The following is a 22,369-nucleotide window of genomic DNA, read 5'->3' on the forward strand; positions in this document are numbered from 1 at the left end:
CCTGGTTCTGGACTCCCCCAACATCGGGAACATGTTTCCTGCCTCTAGCGTGTCCAAGCCCCTAACAATCTTATATGTTACAATGAGATCACCTCTCATCCTTCTAAACTCCAGAGTGTACAAGCCCAGCCGCTCCATTCTCTCAGCATATGACAGTCCCGCCATCCCGGGAATTAACTTTGTAAACCTACGCTGCGCTCCCTCAATAGCAAGAATGTCCGATTTCTATTTCTTAAAGAGAATGTTTCCAGTGGTGTGAGAGTCTAGGACCAGAGGTCATAGCCTCAGAATAAAGGAATGAAATCACTATGTACTTGTTCTGGGCTTAGTGGGCTGAATAGCCTTTGTTGCCACATCCAACATTCAACAATTCCAGATTGCTTGATGGTTCAATGAGTTTATCCCGCTGATTGGCGAAGGCATACTGACCGGAAGGACTCCGGGTTTGATTCCCGGTCTTGGCTGGTGGGATGAGGACACTGAGAGAGAGAACAGGATAAAGCTTGCTTGTGAAACCATCCCCCGAGGAGAACACACAAGCCAATCCCAACTCTCAAGGCCAACTTGGCTGGGTTACCAGAATATCATCTCCGATCAATGTCCAACAAAGTGTCTGTGTTTCTGGGAGAACTCACAAACGACAAATAGTAATTTGCTGGAGAAAAACCATTCTGTTGATTGCATGTAAATACAATGCCAAAAAACCCATGTTAATCTAAAACAAATAGAAACATAGACAATAGGTGCAGGAGTAGGCCATTCGGCCCTTCAAGTCCTGCACCGCCATTCAATGTGATCATGGCTGATCATCTAACTCAGTATCCTGTACCTGCCTTCTCTCCATACCCCCTGATCCCTTCAGCCACAAGGGCCACATCTAACTCCCTCTTAAATATAGCCAATGAACTGGCCTCAACTACCTTCTGTGGCAGAGAGTTCTGTGGCACAAATGACTCAGCGGGTCAGGCAGCATCTCTAGAGAAAATGGAAAGGTGACGTTTCGGATTAGGACCCTTCTTACAGGTTTTAAGAAACCATCGCATCTACAATAATACATAATACTGATACGATATGATAGAACTTTATTTATCCCAGGAGAGAAATTGGTCTGCCAACAGTCATAAAAACATAAGATGCATGGAACAGGAACTTAAAGGGGATGAGAGGAAAGGATTGGGAACGTGCAAAGATGGGGGGGCGGGGGGGGGGGGGGGGGGGGGGGGAAGGGTCACTCTACCCACGACAGAAGCGGGGAGGAATGTACAGTTTGATAGCCACAGGGAAGAAGGATCTCCTGTGGCGTTCTGTGCCACATCTTGGTGGAACCAGTCTGTTGCTGAAGGTGCTCCTCAGTCATACAGGTAGGATGGGGGAGACACAAGGAACTGCAGATGCTGGAATCGTGGGCAAAGCACAAACTGCTGGAGTAACTCACTGTGGATGGCTGGATTGTAATCATGTATTGTCTTTCCGCTGACTGGTTCACGCACAACAAAAGCTGTTTTGTTGTGGTACACTACACTAAATTACTAAACTAAACTAAACATATAGTCTATGGTATTAAACACAAAAAAGACACAACCGTATTTACGCCCCTGGTGAGATCAGAGTTTACAGCCCTGATGGCCTGTGGGAAGAAACTCCGTCTCATCCTCTCTGTCTTCGCAGCGTGACAGCGGAGGCGTTTGCCTGACCGTAGCAGCTGGAACAGTCCGTTGCTGGGGGGGTAGGGGTCCCCCATAATGTTGCTGGCTCGGATCTGCACCTCCTGGTGTATAGGTCCTGCAGGGGGGGCGAGTGTAGTTCCCATGGTGCGTTCGGCCGAACGCATTACTCAATGCAGAGCCTTCCTGTCCTGGGCAGAGCAGATCGAGAGGTTTCCAGTCAGGATACTTTCTACTGTGGAATTCTACTGAGTCTGTGGAATTCTCTCCCTCAGAGGGCGGTGGAGGCAGGTTCTCTGGATGCTTTCAAGAGAGAGCTGGATAGGGCTTAAAAATAGCGGAGTCTGGGGATATGGGGAGAAGGCAGGAACGGGGTACTGATTGTGGATGATCAGCCATGATCACATTGAATGGCGGTGCTGGCTCGAAGGGCCAAATGGCCTACTCCTGCGTCTATTGTCTATTGTCTACTGCACCAGAGTAGCAGGATTGAAGGATCCTCGGAGAGACTCTGAATTTCCTCAGCTGCCTGAGGTGGTTAAGGCACTGCCTTGCCTTTCTCACCATCGCGGCAGTGTGTGTTGTCCATGTCAGATCCTCTGCGATGTGGACTCCCAGGTATTTGAAGCTCGCCGTATACACAGTAGTCCCATTTATCCCCGGGGGCGTGTAATCCTCGGTTACAACACAAAGTGTTAACTGTGATTTATTTTCCATTAAACTTGTTAAACATTGCATATGCAACAGAAACGGGACACAGAATAATCCAACTGACCATCCACTGTTCTCCAACAGAGAGAGTGAGGTGGAGGTCTTCACCGTGATCGCAAATCTGCCCGGCAGGACCAAGGTTTTGTTCCTTTTGACGTACGAGGAGCTGCTGGAGAGGCGTCTGGGAAAATACACACACGCCATCAGTGTTCGCCCAAATCAAATCATTCCGAAGCTTCTGGTGGAGATCCACTTGACCGAGAATTCCGGGATCACCTTCCTGGAGGTCGCCCCTCTGAGGGACAACAATCACAGCGCCACAGGTAACCTCCAAAATGGAGCAGCTTTGAGACTCACAGTTGGCACGCAAAACATAGAAACATAGAAACATAGAAATTAGGTGCAGGAGTAGGCCATTCGGCCCTTCGAGCCTGCACCGCCATTCAATATGATCATGGCTGATCATCCAACTCAGTATCCTGTACCTGCCTTCTCTCCATACCCTCTGATCCCCTTAGCCACAAGGGCCACATCTAACTCCCTCTTAAATATAGCCAATGAACTGGCCTCGACTACCCTCTGTGGCAGGGAGTTCCAGAGATTCACCACTCTCTGTGTGAAAAAAGTTCTTCTCATCTCGGTTTTAAAGGATTTCCCCCTTATCCTTAAGCTGTGACCCCTTGTCCTGGACTTCCCCAACATCGGGAGCAATCTTCCTGCATCTAGCCTGTCCAACCCCTTAAGAATTTTGTAAGTTTCTATAAGATCCCCTCTCAATCTCCTAAATTCTAGAGAGTATAAACCAAGTCTATCCAGTCTTTCTTCATAAGACAGTCCTGACATCCCAGGAATCAGTCTGGTGAACCTTCTCTGCACTCCCTCTATGGCAATAATGTCCTTCCTCAGATTTGGAGACCAAAACTGTACGCAATACTCCAGGTGTGGTCTCACCAAGACCCTGTACAACTGCAGTAGAACCTCCCTGCTCCTATACTCAAATCCTTTTGCTATGAAGCCAACCTCCTCCCTTCCATCGACTCCATCTACACCTCACGCTGCCTCGGCAAGGCCAGCAGCATCATCAAGGATCAGTCGCACCCCGGCCACTCTCTCTTCTCCCCTCTCCCATTGGGCAGGAGGTACAGAAGTGTGAAAACGAACGCACACCTCCAGATTCAGGGAGAGTTTCTTCCCGTCTGTTATCAGGCAACTGAACCGTCCTCTCACCAACTAGAGAGCGGTCCTGACCTCCCATCTACCTCATTGGAGACCCTTGGACCATGAATAATTGAATTTTATCGGACTTAGTCATTCTCTAAACTTTATCTGTGCACTGTGGGAGGCTTGATTGTAATCATGTATAGTCTTTCCGCTGACTGTATAGCACACAACAAAACAGCTTTTCACTGTACCTCGGTACACATAACAATAATGAGCAAAACAATGTTGAAGAGAGAGGAGCATAGCATCATGTAGCATGGAAACAGGCCCTTCCGTCTAACCTGTCCATGCCAACCAAGCTGCCCCATCTACACTAGTGCCACCTATTTGGTCTCCTAATTTGAGGAAGGACATTCTTGCTATTGAGGGAGTGCAGCGTAGGTTTACAAGGTTAATTCCTAGGATGGCGGGGCTGTCATATGCTGAGAGAATGGAGCAGCTGGGCTTGTACACTCTGGAGTTTAGAAGGATGAGAGTCCAGAACCAGGGGCCGCAGTTTAAGAATAAGGGGTAAGCCATTTAGAACGGAGACGAGGAAACACTTTTTCTCACAGAGAGTGGTGAGTCTGTGGAATTCTCTGCCTCAGAGGGCGGTGGAGGCCGGTTCTCTGGATGCTTTCAAGAGAGAGCTAGATAGGGCTCTTAGAGATAGCGGAGTCAGGGGATATGGGGAGAAGGCAGGAACAGGGTACTGATTGGGGATGATCAGCCATGATCACATTGAATGGCGGTGCTGGCTCGAAGGGCCGAATGGCCTACTCCTGCACCTATTGTCTATTGTCTATTGGCTTACTCCTTATTCTTAAACTGTGGCCCCTGGTTCTGGACTCTCATCCTTCTAAACTCCACAGTGTACAAGCCCAGCTGCTCCATTCTCTCAGCATATGACCTGCCCACATATGGTCCATGTTCCTTTAACCCTTAGTACCTGCCGCAACTATTTCCTCCGGCAGCAAGTCAAGTCAGGGGGAGTTCCCCCCGCCACGGGTACCATGTAATCCCGTGCTACCTGCTCCAGGGTCGGATAGTCGGCGACTAAACCGTCTCCCCCACCTGGTTTGCCAGGTGAGGTGGGGGCTGTGGACCCCCAGCAGGCCCAAAAACAAGACCCGTCAAAGGGCGTATGAGCTTCTAGCGAGCCAACGGCCATCCACCCTTCAGTAGAAGTTGCGATCACTGCCGTACGTAGCATTGTAAGGAACGATGATAAACCACACACACACACACACCAACATCCTAGACTTCCAGCGGCGGATGTCCGCAGGAACTGGAGGACGGGGACGTGTGGTGCGTCCGTCACCGTTCCTGTCGGAAACCACCGCCAATGCGTCTGTCGCTAATGTTTTCAACGGTGATGAATGATGATGAGCTTGTTCCACACACCTACCACCCTTTTTGTAAAAAGGTTGCCCCTCAGGTTCCTATGAAATCTTCCCCCCCCCCCCCCACCTCACCTTAAACCTATGCCCTCTGGTTCCCGATTCCCCTATCCCGGGCAAGAGACTCTGTGCACTCACCTAATCTATTCCTCTCATCACCTTCTGTTCCTCTACAAGATCACCCCTCATCCTCCTGCGCTCCAAGGAATAAAGTCTTAATGTCTTCAACATGTGAGGCTAGTCGGAGAACAAGGGGGGGGGGGGGGGGGGGGGGGGGGGGGGGAGAAGGAGAGAGAGGGAAAGCAAGGGGTACGAAGTTAGAAGAGTCAATATTCATACCGCTGGGTTGGAAGCACCACTCGATATTCTGACTAGTGATTGTTCAATTCATCTCAACTTACAGAAGATAGACACAATAAAGCTGGAGTAACTCAGCAGGACAAGCAGCAATGGGTGATGTTTCGGGTGGGGGCAAGCCCGTTAAGGGCTTTGTAGACATAATGAAGGAGCTTGAAATTGGTCCAGAACCACACAGGGAGCCGGTGGAGAGAGGCCAGGATCGGGGTGATGATGTGGTCCCTTTTTCGGGTGCCCGTCAGGAGTCTCGCTGCGGCGTTTTGGACCAGTTGCAGGCGGGTCAGGGAAGATTGGCTGATGCCAGTGTAAAGGGAGTTGCAGTAATCGAGGCGGGCGGAGATGAATGTGTGGATGATCTTTTCGAGGTCGTCAAATTGTAGGAAATTGGAGGGACGATGTTTACACTTACCAAGCCAATTAATCTACAAACCTGTGCGTCTTTGGAGTGTGGGAGGAATCCGGAGATCTCGGAGAAACCCCACAAGGGGATCGTGCAAACTCCGTACAGACAGCACCCGGGTCTCCGTGCAGACGAGCCCGGGTCTCTGGCGCTGCATTCGCTGTACGGCAGCAACTCTACCGCTGCGCCACAGTGACCGCAAGTCTTCCACGTTTCCGTTCTTTGCTGTTACAGGTCCACCTCCTCCATCCACCAAGATCAACAGAGACAAGACATCAGCCCATGTCAAGTTTAGACCGACCGTCAAACAGCAAGTTGGCATTGCTGAGAATGGAGCTCTGGGAGACTTCATTCTTAGATACGATGTCAACAGGGAACTAGGGCGCTGGCGAAATACAGGTATTGTCCGTGATATTCTCCCTTCATTCTGTGTCCGAGTTCTCTTATTTGTAGAACATCTAGATGTTCCAAGGTGGACAAAAATGCTGGAGAAACTCTGCGGGTGAGGCAGCATCAGTCTGGTCTCGACCCGAAACGTCGCCCATTCCTTCTCTCCAGAGATGCTGGCTTTACGGCTGAGTTACTCCAGCATTTCGTGTTGATCTTAGAACAGTGTGGATGCAATGATATGATGGAATGGATGGGGTACTGATTGGGGATGATCAGCCATGATCACATTGAATGGCGGTGCTGGCTCGAAGGGCCGAATGGCCCACTCCTGTACCTATTGTCTATTGTCTATAACCTGAAATGGCCCTACGGCCCAACATGCCCATGCAAATAATGACCAACCCCACTCACCCACTCCATGCCCTGAAGGTGATCAAGAGCAGCATCTTCAGTCAGAGGCTGATTGCACCAATGTGCAAAACTGAGAGACATAGGAAGTCCTGTTTACCAGCTGCTATAAGGTTATATAATGTGCATAAATAACTGCACTTTTTTTTAAATTAATTGTATTTTAACTTGTATTTTAACTTGTATTTTAACTTGTTAAGTATGGAAACCATTTGAGGAAATGTGTGCTGTTATGTCTGTCTTGAAGCTGTCGTGGCACTGTAATTTCCTGTAAAGGATTATTAAAGGTATAATCAATCAATCAATATCAACATGCCCCGTCTACAATAATCCCACATGCCCACTCTAGCCCCATATCCCACTCAACCTAACCTATCCATTGTGGGCCAAAGGGCTTGTTCCTGCGTTGTATGTTCTATTTATATTGCTAATACCCATAAAACAATTATATTTTATTGCCTCTTACCATGCAGAGTTATATTAAGGTTCTTGTTGTTCCTTTTACAGGTTCAGAATGGGTATTTTGTTCATTATTTTGCTCCAAAGGATCTTCCCGCTGTGCCAAAGAATGTGGTGTTTGTGATCGACACAAGTGCCTCGATGCGTGGACACAAGATAAAACAGGTGGACCCCTTCCCGTTGATCACAAAACTGCATGCCTTTTTAGTTTAGTTTAGTATAGAGATGTGGCCGGTTCGAATCCCGCTTGGAGTGCATACTGTCATTGTGTCCTTGGGCAAGACACTTCACCCACCTTTGCCTGTGTGTAAATGTGTGTGAGTGATTGGTGGTGGTCGGAGGGGCCGTAGGCGCAGATTGGCAGCCACGCTTCCGTCAGTCTGCCCCAGGGCAACTGTGGCTACAGAAGTAGCTTACCACCACCGAATGTGACTGAGGAGTGAATGAATAATGCGATGTAAAGCGCCTTGAGTATTAGAAAGGCGCTATATAAATCCCATCCATTATTATTATTATAGAGACGCAGCGTGGAAACAGGCCCTTCGGCCCACCGAGTCCGCGCCGACCAGCGATCCCCGCGCACTGCCACTATCCCTACACACACTTGGTATTCAAGAGAGAGCTAGATAGGGCTCTTGAAGATAGCGGAGTCAGGAGATATGGGGAGAAGGCAGGAACGGGGTACTGATTGGGGATGATCAGCCATGATCACATTGAATGGCGGTGCTGGCTCGAAGGGCCGAATGGCCTACTCCTGCACCTATTGTCTATTGTCTACTGTCTATGGGGAGAAGGCAGGACAATGGGGTTGAGGGGGAAAAATAGTTCAACCATGATTGAATGGCGGTGTAGACCTGATGGGGCCCAATGGCCTGATTCTGCTCCATTCACTTCTGACCTTATGAACTTATGAACTCATGAATTGCTCGGATATTCCAGGACCTGCCTTCAGCTGCCGAGGACCTGAAAACTTGAGTTCCATGCATGTACGTCTTTGGAGTGTGGGGGGAAACCAGAGCACCAGAAATAAACCCACACGGTCACAGGGAGAACGTACAAACTCTGTAGAGACAGCGCCCGTAGTCAGGATCAAAGCTGGGTCTCAGGCATATGCTACTGTGCCGCCCTTGATATGTGTCTCCCTTTGTTATTTTGTACTTGGTTGAGAGATGATAGAGTTATAGAGTGATACAGCGTGGAAACAGGCCCTTCGGCCCAACTTGCCCACACCGAACAACATGTCCCATCCACACCAGTCCCACCTGCCTGCGTTTGACCCATGTATCTAATCAATAATTTGGCTCAAGGCCCCAAAAATGATTAGCCTGATCATCTTTCCAAGATTGTTCTCCTGACATCTCACATTTCTCAAAGATGGAGAGACTTCTCCAATGTTCCATCCCGTGTAAAAATATTGTGTTGATGCATTTTGACTTTATTAATATTTTTGGATTTGGAGATTTATCCCCCACTGGTCTCATTGATTGTAACTGAACACTATGATTAATGTATAAAACAAAGAACTGCAGATGCTGGTTTATACCAAAGATAGACACAAAGTACTGGAGTAATGCAGAGGATCAGGCAGCGTTTCTGGAGAACATGGATAGGTGACATTTCGGGTCGGGACCCTTCCCCAGACTGGATTTTATGTAGCAGAGAAGGAGTTGGGGGATAGGTCCAGTGTACGCCTGGAATACGGATTGTTGAGCGGACCTGCCGGAAAACCAGTCTGAAGAAGGGCCCCGACTGGTAAGATTGTTAAGGGCTTGGACACGCTAGAGGCAGGAAACATGTTCCCGATGTTGGGGGAGTCCAGAACCAGGGGCCACAGTTTAAGAATAAGGGGTAAGCCATTTAGAACGGAGACGAGGAAACTCTTTTTCTCACAGAGAGTTGTGAGTCTGTGGAATTCTCTGCCTCAGAGGGCGGTGGAGGCAGCTTCTCTGGATGCTTTCAAGAGAGAGCTAGATAGGGCTCTTAAATATAGCGGAGTCAGGGGATATGGGGAGAAGGCAGGAACGGGGTACTGATTGGGGATGATCAGCCATGATCACATTGAATGGCGGTGCTGGCTCGAAGGGCCAAATGGCCTACTCCTGCACCTATTGTCTATTGTCTATTGTCTATTGTCTATTGACTTGAAATGTCACCCCTTGTTTTACTCCAGAGATGCTGCCTCGGGTTGCCAACTTTCTCACTCCCAAATAAGGGACAAAAGGTCAAATTTCGGTACAAATTCCCGGCGGCAATTCTTTGACCGACTCGGCCGTGGCTGGATGAATGATGAGTTGGCCCCGGGTGCTGGACTGCACACAAAGCCCAGCCGGCGGGCCAGCTGAGGAGATTTGGCCCGGGTGCCGGACTTTGCGCGCGACATCGCGTGGCCTGAGCCAAAACTCCTCAGCTATCCCGTCGCTGGGCTCTGTGTTCGATGATCGGCCGTGAGAAGGAGGGGTGGTGGTGGTGTCGGCGGTAAGCGAAGGTCCGAAGGTCGGACAGCTGGCCGGGCTGCCGACCGACCGACGGGGCCACGGGCGAGGCGCTGCTGCTGCTGCTGCTGCTGCTGCACTCCATGGGCTGCACCACATCGGGACGGGTGAGGCGGGGCCGGACGTGGCGCTCCGACCCGACAATCCCCTCGACCCGAGTAGTAGCGGTCAAATACGGGACAAGAGCGGTCCCGTACGGGACAAACCAATTTAGCCCAAAATATGGGATGTCCCGGCTAATACGGGACAGTTGGCAACCCTAATGCTGCCTGACCCGCTGAGTTACTCCAGCACTCTGCGAAACGTCACCTATCCATGTTCTCCACAGATGCTGCCTGACCCGCTGAGTTACTCCAGCACTCTGCGAAACGTCACCTATCCATGTTCTCCACAGATGCTGCCTGACCCGCTGAGTTACTCCAGCACTCTGTGAAACGTCACCTATCCATGTTCTCCACAGATGCTGCCTGACCCGCTGAGTTATGGTGCAGCAGCATCTATGGAGCGAAGGAAATAGGCAACGTTTCGGGCCGAAACCCTTCCGGAAATAGGCAACGTTTCGGGCCGAAACCCGGAAGGGTTTCGACCCGAAACGTTGCCTATTTCCTTAGCTCCATAGATGCTGCTGCACCCGCTGAGTTACTCCAGCACTCTGTGAAACGTCACCTATCCATGTTCTCCACAGATGCTGCCTGACCCGCTGAGTTACTCCAGCACTCTGTGAAACGTCACCTCTCCATGTTCTCCACAGATGCTGCCTGACCCGCTGAGTTACTCCAGCACTCTGTGTCGATCTGACCTATGATTAATGTTTCAGGAACTCATCCAGTCACAGAGTCAGCTGCGCGATTAGAATGACCATTGTCTTAGATGGAGCTTTATTTTAATTTTCCCGTAAATCATTCTTTGCTGGAAATACACGGATTATTCGCGTGATCTGTGAAGTTCTCTGCAGATTTTTAACAACTCAAGCTGAAACTGCTTTCAAAAACATCGAATGGGAGATACCAGCATCTGTGAATTAGATTTATGGCCTTGTACTGTAAGAATAACACAGATGTCCTTCTACCGCTGCTCCATCGAGAGTGTGCTGGCGTGCTGTATAACCACATGGTATGCCAGCTGCTCTACAGCGGACAGGAGAGCCCTTCAAAGGGTCATCAACATCGCACAAAAAATCACTGGCTGCCCACTGCCCTCCCTGAAGGACATCTTCAGCTCACGCTGCCTTGGCAGGGCAGCCAACATCCTGAAGGACACCTTCCCACCCTGGACACAACCTGTTCCACCTGCTGCCCTCTGGCAGACGGTACAGGCCTTTCAAAACTCGCACAAACAGACTCAGAGACAGGTTCTACCCCATAGCCATACGTGAACTTAACAATGCAAAATAAGAAATAACACTCACATTCAACTGAATGGTTCTACCTCAGCTGCTATTGTTATTTATCTGTAATTTTTTTTTATATGTATATATTTTTACCTTTTCTTATATATTTAAAATTGCTCTTGTGAATCGCACCGTGGGATTGACTTTTACATTTCGTTGTACCATGTGCAATGACAACAAAGAGATTCATTCATTCAGATGTGAAAGAATAAAAATAATGGAAAAAAGTAAAAAGCCATCTGCAATGTGCAATGCCTTAAAGTTCCCAGTTCAGTTCAGTCTAGTTTATTGTCACGTGTACTGAGGTACAGTGAAAAGCCTTTGTTGCACGCTAGCCGCTCAGCGGAAAGACTATTGATGCAAGCTTACAAGTATCACTTCCCTCTGGAAAGCGATTCCGGACTGTTGGCTGCAACCTTCCCCTCATTGACCAACCGTACACTGCAAGGGCCAGGAAGCGAGCGGGCAAGATCATCTCTGACCCCTCTCACCCTGGCCACAAACTCTTTGAATCACTTCCCTCTGGAAGGCGACTCCGGACTGTCAAAGCTGCCACAGCCAGACATAAAAACAGTTTTTATCCATGAGTAGTTGCTCTACTCAATAACCAAAAATCTGTAGCCTCCTTTTGTTCTGATATTTTATTTAATTCACATGTTTAATTGCTAATGTTTTATTATTAATGTTTAATGTTTTATGCGTCAATCCTAACTGTTACTGTATGTCATGTTGTCACTTGCGGGCGGAGCACCAAGGCAAATTCCTTGTATGTGAATACTTGGCCAATAAACTTATTCATTCATTCATGATTATATGATTACAATCTAGTCAACCACAGTGTACAGATGCAGGATGTTGAGGCTTTGGAAAGGGTGCAGAGGAGGTTAACCAGAATGATGCCAGGATCAATAGCCAATAGGTGCAGGAGTAGGCCATTCGGCCCTTATCGTGACCTGAAATATTGGTCGCTTTTCTCGTCCTGAATTTTCGTCACTTATTGCGCCCTGAAATTTTGTCGCATTTCGCCTCTTGAATTTTCGTCGATTTTCGTGTCCTGAATTTTCGTCACTTATTGCGCCCTGAATTTTCGTCACTTATTGCGCCCTGAATTTTCGTCGATTTTCGCGTCCTGAAATTTTCATCGCTTTTCCCCCTTGAAATGTCATCACTTTTCGCGTCCTGATCACGTGGCTGATCATGGCGGATCAGAAGGTATTAGGTACAGGGAGAGGTTGGACAGTCATGGAGTGATTTCTCTTGATCGCTGGAGGTTGTGGGGAGTCCTATATTTCTATCGGATGTAAAATGATGAGGGGCCGAGACATGGTAGACAGTCAGAACCTTTCTCCCAGGATGGAAAGGTCAAAGACTAGAGGGCAGAGCTTTAAGGTGAGAGGGACAAAGATTAAAGGAGATGTGCGGGGCAAGTTTTATTTACAGAAAATGTTGCGGGGGCCTGGAGCGTGCTGCCAGGAGTGGTGGTGGAGGAGATACGATAGTGGGTTTGAAGAGGCTTTTAGATCAGCACATGGATATGCAGGGAATGGAGGGATATGGGTCACGTGCAGGCAGATACGAGTTTGTCTTGGCATCATGTTCTGACCCGTCTCTGTGCTTTACTGTTTAATTTAGTTTAGTTTGGGTTAGTTTAGTTTAGAGATGCAACATGGAATCAGGCCCTTCGGCCCACCAAGCCCGCGCCAACCTGCTATCCCCGCACATTAACATTATCCTACACACTATTGACTCTTCTTCTTGCATATTGCGTGCACAGCTTGAAGTTGTAGGACAACTTGTTCTATTTGATCTTATTTGATTGTGCATGCAAGGTTGATTGCATTCGTCGAAACAGGGAGGACCACATGAAGGTTGCAATCTCCCCACCCCACACTATTGACTGTTTACAATTTTACCGAAGCCAATTAACCTACAAACCTGTACGTCTATGGAGTGTTGGGAGGAAACCGGAGCACCCGGGGTAAACCCACGCAGGTCACGGGGAGAACGTACAAACTCCGTACAGACAGCAGCCATAGTCGGGTTCGAACCCGGGTCTCTGGCGCTGTGAGGCAGCAACTCTAATGATACAAGTCAAGACAAGTCAGGAGAGTTTATTGCCATCTGTCCCAGATAGGACAATGAAATTCTTACTTGCAATACGATACAATAGAACTTTATTTATCCCAGGAGGGAAATTGGTCTGCCAACAGTCATAAAACACAACAAGAGACCTGAAACGTGAAATTATGTGCCGACCTGAATGTGTCTCCCTTTGTTATTTTGTACTTGGTTTAGAGATGATAGTCATAGAGTGATACAGCGTGGAAACAGGCCCTTCGGCCCAACATGCCCACACCAACTCTGCAGATGATATATTTGTTCTATGCTCTCTGTAAGAGGCTTGCTAAAAACACAAATTTTACTGGCCCCCTGCACACAAAGGCCACAGGTGAGATAACCAAGGCTCAGGGTCAGAGTTAGATTGTAAGCATTCTTACCAAGAATGAGAAGAATGCGAAGAGGTTGATGGAATGCATGGAACTCAAGTTTTCAGGTCCTCGGCAGCTGAAGGCAGGTCCTGGAATATCCGAGCAGTTCATGAGTTCATAAGTTCATACGGTCAGAAGTGAATGGAGCAGAATTAGGCTATTCAGCCCATCAGGTCTACTCCGCCATTCATTCATGGCTGATCTATCTCTCCCTCTCAACCCCATTGTCCTGCCTTCTCCCCATAGACAATAGACAATAGGTGCAGGAGTAGGCCATTCGGCCCTTCGAGCCATTCAATGTGATCATGGCTGATCATCCCCAATCAGTACCCCGTTCCTGCCTTCTCCCCATATCCCCTGACTCCGCTATCTTTAAGAGCCCTATCTAGCTCTCTCTTGAAAGCATCCAGAGAACCTGCCTCCACAGCCCTCTGAGGCAGAGAATTCCACAGACTCACAACTCTCTGTGTGAATGAATGAAATTCTTGCTCGCTGCAGCACAACAGAATAGACATAGTACATGACGGGAGAAGAAGAAAAAGATCGCATGCACACATACTCAATCTCAATAAATAACAAATATAGTGCAACAATAATCATTCAATCAATGAAAGACTTTATTGTCATTCAAAAATACACCAACAAATGCAAGTCTGAACGAAATTTCATTGCATCTGGCTCACCGTGCAACATAAAATAACAAAAGGATAAAATAGATAAAACGATAAAATAGATAATGGTGGTGGCACATTATATGCAATTCAAGATTCTGATGTCTCGGGGGAATGATAGTGTGTTGCAGTTCAGAGCTTATTTGTTGTGGTGTTTAATAGCCCAATGTATCTCTAAACTAAACTAAACTAAATTAACACTAATATTAATAGAGGCAAAGTGCTCGAGCAACTCATTCAAGGTGTATTGGCTTCATGTGAAGGGTTTTCACTCTGAGTATCCTCTATGTTTACAGACTAAAGATGCCCTCTTCACCATCCTCAATGACCTTCGACCTATTGACCACTTCAACATCATCAACTTCTCCGGCCGTGTCAAGGTGTGGAAACATGGTGGCCTGGTGCCAGTGACCCGAGACACCCTCCAAGATGCCAGGAAGTACATCTACCTCATGTCACCTTCGGGAGGTAAATGTGGATCCATTTGAACTTTGCAAACTCTTTGCGAACTCGCATCTCAGTTTTGTTTTTTTTAGCTTAGAGATATGGCCCTTCGGCCCACCCAGTCCGCACCGACCAGCGATCCCCGCACACTAACATAGAAACATAGAAACATAGACAATAGGTGCAGGAGTAGGCCATTCGGCCCTTCGAGCCTGCACCGCCATTCAATATGATCATGGCTGATCGTCCAACTCAGTATCCTGTCCCTGCCTTCTCTCCATACCCCCTGATCCCTTTAGCCACAAGGGCCACATCAAACTCCCTCTTAAATATAGCCAATGAACTGTGGCCTCAACTACCTTCTGTGGCAGAGAATTCCAGAGATACACCACTCTCTGTGTGAAAAATGTTTTCCTCATCTCGGTCCTAAAAGGCTTCCCCCTTATCCTTAAACTGTGACCCCTTGTTCTGGACCTCCCCAACATCGGGAACAATCTTCCTGCATCTAGCCTAACATTACCCTACACACACTACGGGACAATTTCGCATTTGCACCAAGCCAATTAACCTACAAACCTGTACGTCTTTGGAGTGTGGGAGGAAACTGAAGGTCTGTGTGAGGAAACACTTCTTCAGAGGGTGGTGGAGGCCGGTTCTCTGGATACTTTCAAGAGAGAGCTAGATGGGGCTTTTAAAGATAGCGGATACAGGGGATATGGGGAGAAGACAGGAACGGGGTACTGATTGTGGATGATCAGCCATGATCACATTGAATGGCGGTGCTGGCTCGAAGGGCCGAATGGCCTACTCCTGCACCTGTTGTCTATTGTCTATTGTCTATTGTCTGATGATATTGGACCAACCAAGGTGAGATATCCACATTCTGCCTCCTCTCCCAGGTACCAATATAAACGACGCGATTGAGACGGGCTCAGAGTTGCTGAAGGGCTACATCGGCCGGCAGGATAAAACTCTTCGGAGAGTTTCTTTGATCATCTTCGTGACGGACGGCCGGCCGACCATCTCGGTGGTCCAGCCTCGCCAGATCTTGAGCAACACCAGGAAGGCCATCGAGAAGCGGTTCTGCCTCTTCACGCTGGGGATCGGGAGGGATGTGGACTACCGGCTCCTGGAGCGCATGGCTCTGGATAACTGCGGGGCCATGCGGCGTATCAGGGAAGATTCGGACGCCGGGGCCCAGCTGAAAGGCTTCTTCGACGAGATCGGGACCCCGCTGCTCTCGGACATCCGGGTGGACTACTCGGAAGATGCGGTGGAGTACGTGACGCGGAGGTCCTTCCCCAACTACTTCAACGGCTCCGAGCTGGTGGTGGCGGGCAAGCTGGCCAAGGGCGCGGTCAACAACAGCAGCAGCAGCAACCTGCACGTGGCGGTCAGGGCCAGCAGCAGCGACAAGCAGCTCACGTTGGAGGCCGACGTGGCCATCGGCGGCAGTCCCAGCACGGAGCAGGACAAGCACGGCCACTCCGACATGATCCAGAGAGCTTGGAGCTTCCTCACCATCAAGGAACTGCTGCGGTCCCGCATACAGAGCGACAGCAACAGCGACAAGGACACTCTGGCGGGCAAAGCCAGGAACCTCTCGCTGGAGTACAACTTCCTCACCCCCCTCACTTCCATCAGGGTGGCGGGGACGGAGCAGGGCGCCGGCGCTGGCGAGGAGAATCTCGCCGCGCAAGACCAGCGAATGCAGAGTTTACACAGCAACAGTAAACCAGGTGAGGAGGATTAGTGCGGCAATTGGGGGCACATCTGTAGGTTTATTATCGGCACATGTACCGAGGTACAGTCTAGAATCAAGTGTGTTTTAGTGAGTAACGGTATGCAGAGAGTCACCACCTAAAGGGCACTGACAGCGTTACAAAGTGTTTATTATAGTTCCCAATGGACCCTCTTTGTTCTCTTGGCCCACCCCTCCCACTCCACCCCCCCCCCCCACACCGTACCCCTCCCACCCCCCCACCCCCCAACCCCACACCCCCCCCCCCCCAACCCCACCACCACCCCCCCACCCCAACCCCACCACCACCACCCCACCCCAACCCCACCCCACAACCTAACCCCACACCCCCACCCTCCAACCCCACCACCACCACCCCACACCCTAACCCCACCACCACCCCACCATCCCGACCCACCCCACCCCACCCCACACCCCTCCCCACCACCCCACACACCCCAACCCCACCCCACACCCTAACCACCCCACCATCCCGACCCACCCCACCCCACACACCCCACCCCACCCCACCTTACCCTCCCACCACACCCCTCCACACCCCAACCTCAGCACTACCCCACCCCCCCCCACAATCCCCCCAACCCACCGCACCCCCCACCCACCCCTCCCACTCCCTATCCCATCCCCCCCACACACCCAACCCCCCCCACCATCCCATCCCCCCACCCAGCACCAACCCCCCCCACCCTACCCCGGGTCCCTCTTTGATCCTGACCACGTGTCCTCCGCCGACCTCCACCACCCGCCATGGACCCGGTCCGTGACCGCCTACCGCCGGGCCCTCTCTATTGGCCGGTACATAAATGACAGTCCTCCCCTCTCTCTCTCCAATTGCCCCCTTCCTCCCCCTCTCCAACGACCCCCCCTCCCTCTCTCTCCGAGTCTAAAAAGTCTAACAGATGTTATTTGTGCAGAACCAAGTTCAAAAACTGGTTTAACACTGAAGCCTCTTTCTCCAGGCCGCAACTCCTTCGGCAAGAACAAGAAGACAGTGGTGGTTTCAAAAACATCAGGTAAGAGATCGAGCTTTGAAGATTTGCGTTAAAGACCCTTCAGCTTGTAATTTTGTGCCATCATTTGAAGGCAGTGGGAATTACAGTGTCGGGGCCTATACTTTGGATCAGGACGGCAATTATCAAAGACAGACACAGAGTGCTGGAGTAACTCAGCGGGTCAGGCAGCATCTGTGGAGAACATGGATAGGTGACGTTTCACAGAGTGCTGGAGTAACTCAGCGGGTCAGGCAGCATCTGTAGAGAACATGGATAGGTGACGTTTCTCACAGAGTGCTGGAGTAACTCAGCGGGTCAGGCAGCATCTGGGGAGAACATGGATAGGTGACGTTTCACAGAGTGCTGGAGTAATCAGCGGGTCAGGCAGCATCTCTGGAGAACATGGATAGGTGACGTTTCACAGAGTGCTGGAGTAACTCAGCGGGTCAGGCAGCATCTGTGGAGAACATGGATAGGTGACGTTTCACAGAGTGCTGGAGTAACTCAGCGGGTCAGGCAGCATCTGTGGAGAACATGGATAGTTGACGTTTCACAGAGTGCTGGAGTAACTCAGCGGGTCAGGCAGCATCTGTGGAGAACATGGATAGGTGACGTTTCACAGAGTGCTGGAGTAACTCAGCGGGTCAGGCAGCATCTGTGGAGAACATGGATAGATGACGTTTCACAGAGTGCTGGAGTAACTCAGCGGGTCAGGCAGCATCTCTGGAGAACATGGATAGGTGATGTTTCGGGTTGAGACCCTTCTTCAATCAGGGGAGAAGGAGACATTGAGATATGGAAGGGTAAGTTTGGAAACGAGTTATTAAAGGGGACGATGATCAAGGAAATGTATAACGGTTCATCATTGGCTGAGGCAAAGGTGACAACGGGGCATACAATAAGTAATATTTAATCAGGAGGACAGTGAAACTAGTCGGTAAACAAGGCTGGGGAAGGAACTGAGAGAGAGGGAATGCAAGGGTTACTTGAAGTGAGAGAAGTCACTGTTCATACTGCTGGGGAGCAAGCTGCATTATCATTTGATCTCTCGTTTGCATATCTCTCTGTCTCCCTCTCCCCTGATTCTCTCAGTCTGAAGAAGGGCCTCGGCCCTATGTTTCTAATCAATGGAAAGACTGTGTTGGATTGTGTGTTTCTTTTACTGAACCTATTTTGCTTGTTTGCGGTCACTTGTCTCATAACCCGAGCCCTACGTAATGAAGTGTTTGTTGTCCTTCAGCTGATGGTGACCCGCATTTTATCGCTGACTTCCCCTTGAGCAAGTTGTCCGTGTGTTTTAACATCGACGGTCAGCCGGGGGATGTACTTAGACTGGTGTCTGACCACGAGAACTCAGGTGGGTGGCCAACAGGAGAAATCTCAAACACTCGATTAATTATTGGGACGCTAGACGCAGTTGTCTGCCTTTGGCCCGTATCTTTCTCATCCTTTCCTATCCATGTTAGACACAAAAAGCTGGAGTAACTCAGCGGGCCAGGCAGCATCTCTGGAGAGAAGGAATGGGTGACGTTTCGGGTCCAGTCCCTTCCTCAGTCTGCACTAATCAAGAACCTATCTATCTCTGCCTTAAAACGATCCATTGACTTGGCCTCCACAGCCTTCTGTGGCAAAGAATTCCACAGATTCACCACCCTCTGACTGAAGAAATTCCTCCTCATCTCCTTCCTAAAAGAACGTCCTTTAATCTTTCTTCAGGCTCTCTCCCCTGACTGGTTAGCACGCAGCAAAGAGCGTTTCACTGTACCTCGGTACACATGACAATAACCCAATGCTTTACTCCCTGAATCTATCTCTAGTCTCTAGAAAACCCCTGTCTCTAGAATGAGGGGTAGGCCATTTGGAACGGAGATGAGGGAATACGTTTTCACCCAGAGAGTTGTGAATCTGGAATTCGCTGCCTCAGAAGGCAGTGGAGGCCAATTCTCTGGATGCTTTCAAGAGAGAGTTAATTCAAGAGTTCTCCCGAGTTTCCCCTGATTCGAACTGGGAGAATTACGGTAATGGCCGCTCGTAGGTACTCGGGGCTCTCGTGGACATTTTTCAACATGTTGAAAAATCTTCACGAGCTTACCGCCTTTCCCGAGTACCTGCCGTTAGCGCTACGAGTCGCTAAGAGACGTCCCCGAGCTCCGACGTACCCGCTACGTACATTCTACGTGCTTACCACGAGTTTGATTTTTTGTTTAAACTCGGGAGAGCTCTTGGGAAAACTCGTATAGTGGGACAGGCCCTTTAGATAGAGTTCTTAAAGATAGCGGAGTCAAAGGCGAAGGCAGGAACGGGGTACTGATTGCGGATGAGAGTGAATGGTGGTACTGGCTCGAAGGGCCGAATGGCCTACTCCTGCCCTATTGTCTATTGTCTTATCAGGTGTGACTGTAAATGGACAACTGACCGGAGCTCCGGCCCCACCTGGTGGCCACAAGAAACAACGCACCTACTTCAGCGCCATCACCATAATCGTCAGTAAACCGTCCCGGTCCTACATCGAGATCACTGCCCACAGGGTGATCCTGGACGGCCGGGACAGGTTCGTCCTCTCGTGCGACAGGAGCATCGAGGTGCAGAGCGACGGGCTGCTGGTGGCCATCTCCGCCAGGTCCCAGGTCGCCGTGACCATACAAGGTCACATCTCCTTTGTCTTCCTCCTCCATCAGTACAAAAACCCTGCTCCCTTTCAGAGGGATCACCTCGGTTTCTACATCCTCAACAGCCAAGGGCTATCCTCCAGCGCCCATGGTCTTTTGGGTAAGTACCCTATGAAAAAAAACAAATCCGATTGCAATCACGTCTTGCCTTTCCGCTGACTGGTTAGCACGCAACAAAAGCTTTTCACTGTACCTCGGTACACGTGACAATAAACATAGAAACATAGAAAATAGGTGCAGGAGTAGGCCATTCGGCCCTTCGAGCCTGCACCGCCATTCAATAAGATCATGGCCGATCATCCAACTCAGTATCCTGTACCTGCCTTCTCTCCATACCCCCTGATCCCTTTAGCCACAAGGGCCACATCTAACTCCCTCTTAAATATAGCCAATGAACTGTGGCCTCAACTACCTTCTGTGGCAGAGAATTCCACAGATTCACCACTCTCTGCGTGAAAAAAGTTTTCCTCATCTCGGTCCTAAAAGATTTTCCCCTTATCCTTAAACTGTGACCCCTTGTTCTGGACTTCCCCAACATCGGGAACAATCTTCCTGCATCTAGCCTATACTTCCTGCATCTAGCCTATACCAAGCCAAATTCTTAAGGGGTTGGACAGGCTAGATGCAGGAAGATTGCTCCCGATGTTGGGGAAGTCCAGGACAAGGGGTCACAGCTTAAGGATAAGGGGGAAATCCTTTAAAACCGAGATGAGAAGAACTTTTTTCACACAGAGAGTGGTGAATCTCTGGAACTCCCTGCCACAGAGGGTAGTCGAGGCCAGTTCATTGGCTATATTTAAGAGGGAGTTAGATGTGGCCCTTGTGGCTAAGGGGATCAGAGGGTATGGAGAGAAGGCAGGTACGGGATACTGAGTTGGATGATCAGCCATGATCATATTGAATGGCGGTGCAGGATCGAAGGGCCGAATGGCCTACTCCTGCACCTAATTTCTATTTTTCTATGTTTCTAACCCCTTAAGAATTTTGTAAGTAAGAAACTAAACTAAACTGGGCCAACACAATCTCCTGGTAGCCAAACACTTTAACTCCCCTTCCCATCCCCCACTGACCCGTCAGTCCCGGGCCTCCTCCATTGTCAGAGGTTTTTTTTTTTCGTTTTCGAGAAACAGCGCGGAAACAGGCCCTTCAGCCCACCTGCTATCCCAACACAACCCTACACACACTAGGGACAATTTACATTTATACCAAGCCAGTTGAGTTACAAACCTGCACGTCTTTGGAGTGTGGGAGGAAAACGGAGATCTCGGAGAAAACCCACGCAGGTCACGGGGAGAACGTGCAAACTCCGTGCAGACAGCGCCCGTAGTCGGAATCGAACCCGTGTCTCCGGCGCCGTGAGGCAGCAACTCTACCGCTGCACCACCGTGGCCGCCCTGATGTTGATTCTCGAATGCCAGAGGTTATGGGGAGAAGACAACAGAGACTGGGATTGAGAGGGAGAGATAGATCAGCCATGGTTGAATGGTGGAGTAGACTTGATGGGCAGAATGGCCTAATTCCGCTCCTATCACTTGTGACCTTATGATCTGATGGAAGGAAATCGCAGTTTGTCCGGACCTTACTGCTTGTGGAATTATCCCACCCCTACTGTTATCTGTCACGGCTTTCTGAACTAATGGCGTTGGGTGTGAAGTTAATCACAGGCCCATTTTTATTCTGCAACTGCAGTGTGCACTTAACCCTGCCGCTTGCTACAACACGGGATTAAGAATGCCGAGATAAACAGGCCCCTGGAGAAAATAACCCGTGTCAGCAAATAACAGAGAGAGCCTTGCTCAACACCTCTGGGCATCACAGCGAGCTGTTCCCTTTGAGGTTGCTGGGTCGGTCCATCAGGGCCTAGTGTGTGTAGGATTGTGTTAATGTGTTGGTAAAATGAAAGGCGAGAACAAATTGGTCAAAGTCTTTGAAAAATATAAACCATTAGGCGGCACTGTGGCGCAGCGGTAGAGTTGCTGCCTCACAGCGCCAGGGATCCGGGTTCAATCCTGACTATGGGTACAGTCCAGAACAAGGGGTCACAGTTTAAGGATAAGGGGGAAGTCTGTTAGGACTGAGATGAGACTTTTATTTTCACACAGAGAGTGGTGAATCTGTGGAATTCTCTGCCACAGAAGGTAGTTGAGGCCACAGTTCATTGGCTATATTTAAGAGGGAGTTAGATGTGGCCCTTGTTGCTAAAGGGATCAGGGGGTATGGAGAGAAGGCAGGTACAGGATACTGAGTTGGATGATCAGCCATGATCACATTGAATGGCGGTGCAGGCTCGAAGGGCCGAATGGCCTACTCCTGCACCTATTTTCTATGTTTCTATGTCTGTACGGAGTTTGCACGTTCTCCCCGTGACCTGCGTGGGGTTTTTCCGGGTGCTCCGGTTTCCTCCCACACTCCAAATACGTGCGGGTTTGTAGGTTAATTGGCTTCTGTAAATTGTCCCGTGTGTGTGTAGG

At 49.7% G+C, this 22,369-nt stretch overlaps 1 protein-coding gene across 1 annotated transcript in view; it reads left to right on the top strand.

Annotated features, from left to right (window-relative positions):
- The window catches only part of itih5 (inter-alpha-trypsin inhibitor heavy chain 5), a 33,571-nt gene that overhangs the window by 9,274 nt on the left and 1,928 nt on the right, over positions 1-22,369 (top strand). Inside the window, 9 exon segments of the mRNA XM_033040154.1 lie at positions 2,460-2,698; positions 5,967-6,112; positions 6,114-6,131; positions 7,038-7,154; positions 14,328-14,499; positions 15,375-16,214; positions 17,197-17,250; positions 18,470-18,586; positions 19,621-19,998. Of these exon segments, the coding sequence (XP_032896045.1) occupies positions 2,460-2,698; positions 5,967-6,112; positions 6,114-6,131; positions 7,038-7,154; positions 14,328-14,499; positions 15,375-16,214; positions 17,197-17,250; positions 18,470-18,586; positions 19,621-19,998 (2,081 nt within the window).

The sequence above is a fragment of the Amblyraja radiata genome, chromosome 21 (assembly GCF_010909765.2).
Source record: "Amblyraja radiata isolate CabotCenter1 chromosome 21, sAmbRad1.1.pri, whole genome shotgun sequence".
In the NCBI taxonomy this organism is placed as follows: Eukaryota; Metazoa; Chordata; class Chondrichthyes; order Rajiformes; family Rajidae; genus Amblyraja; species Amblyraja radiata.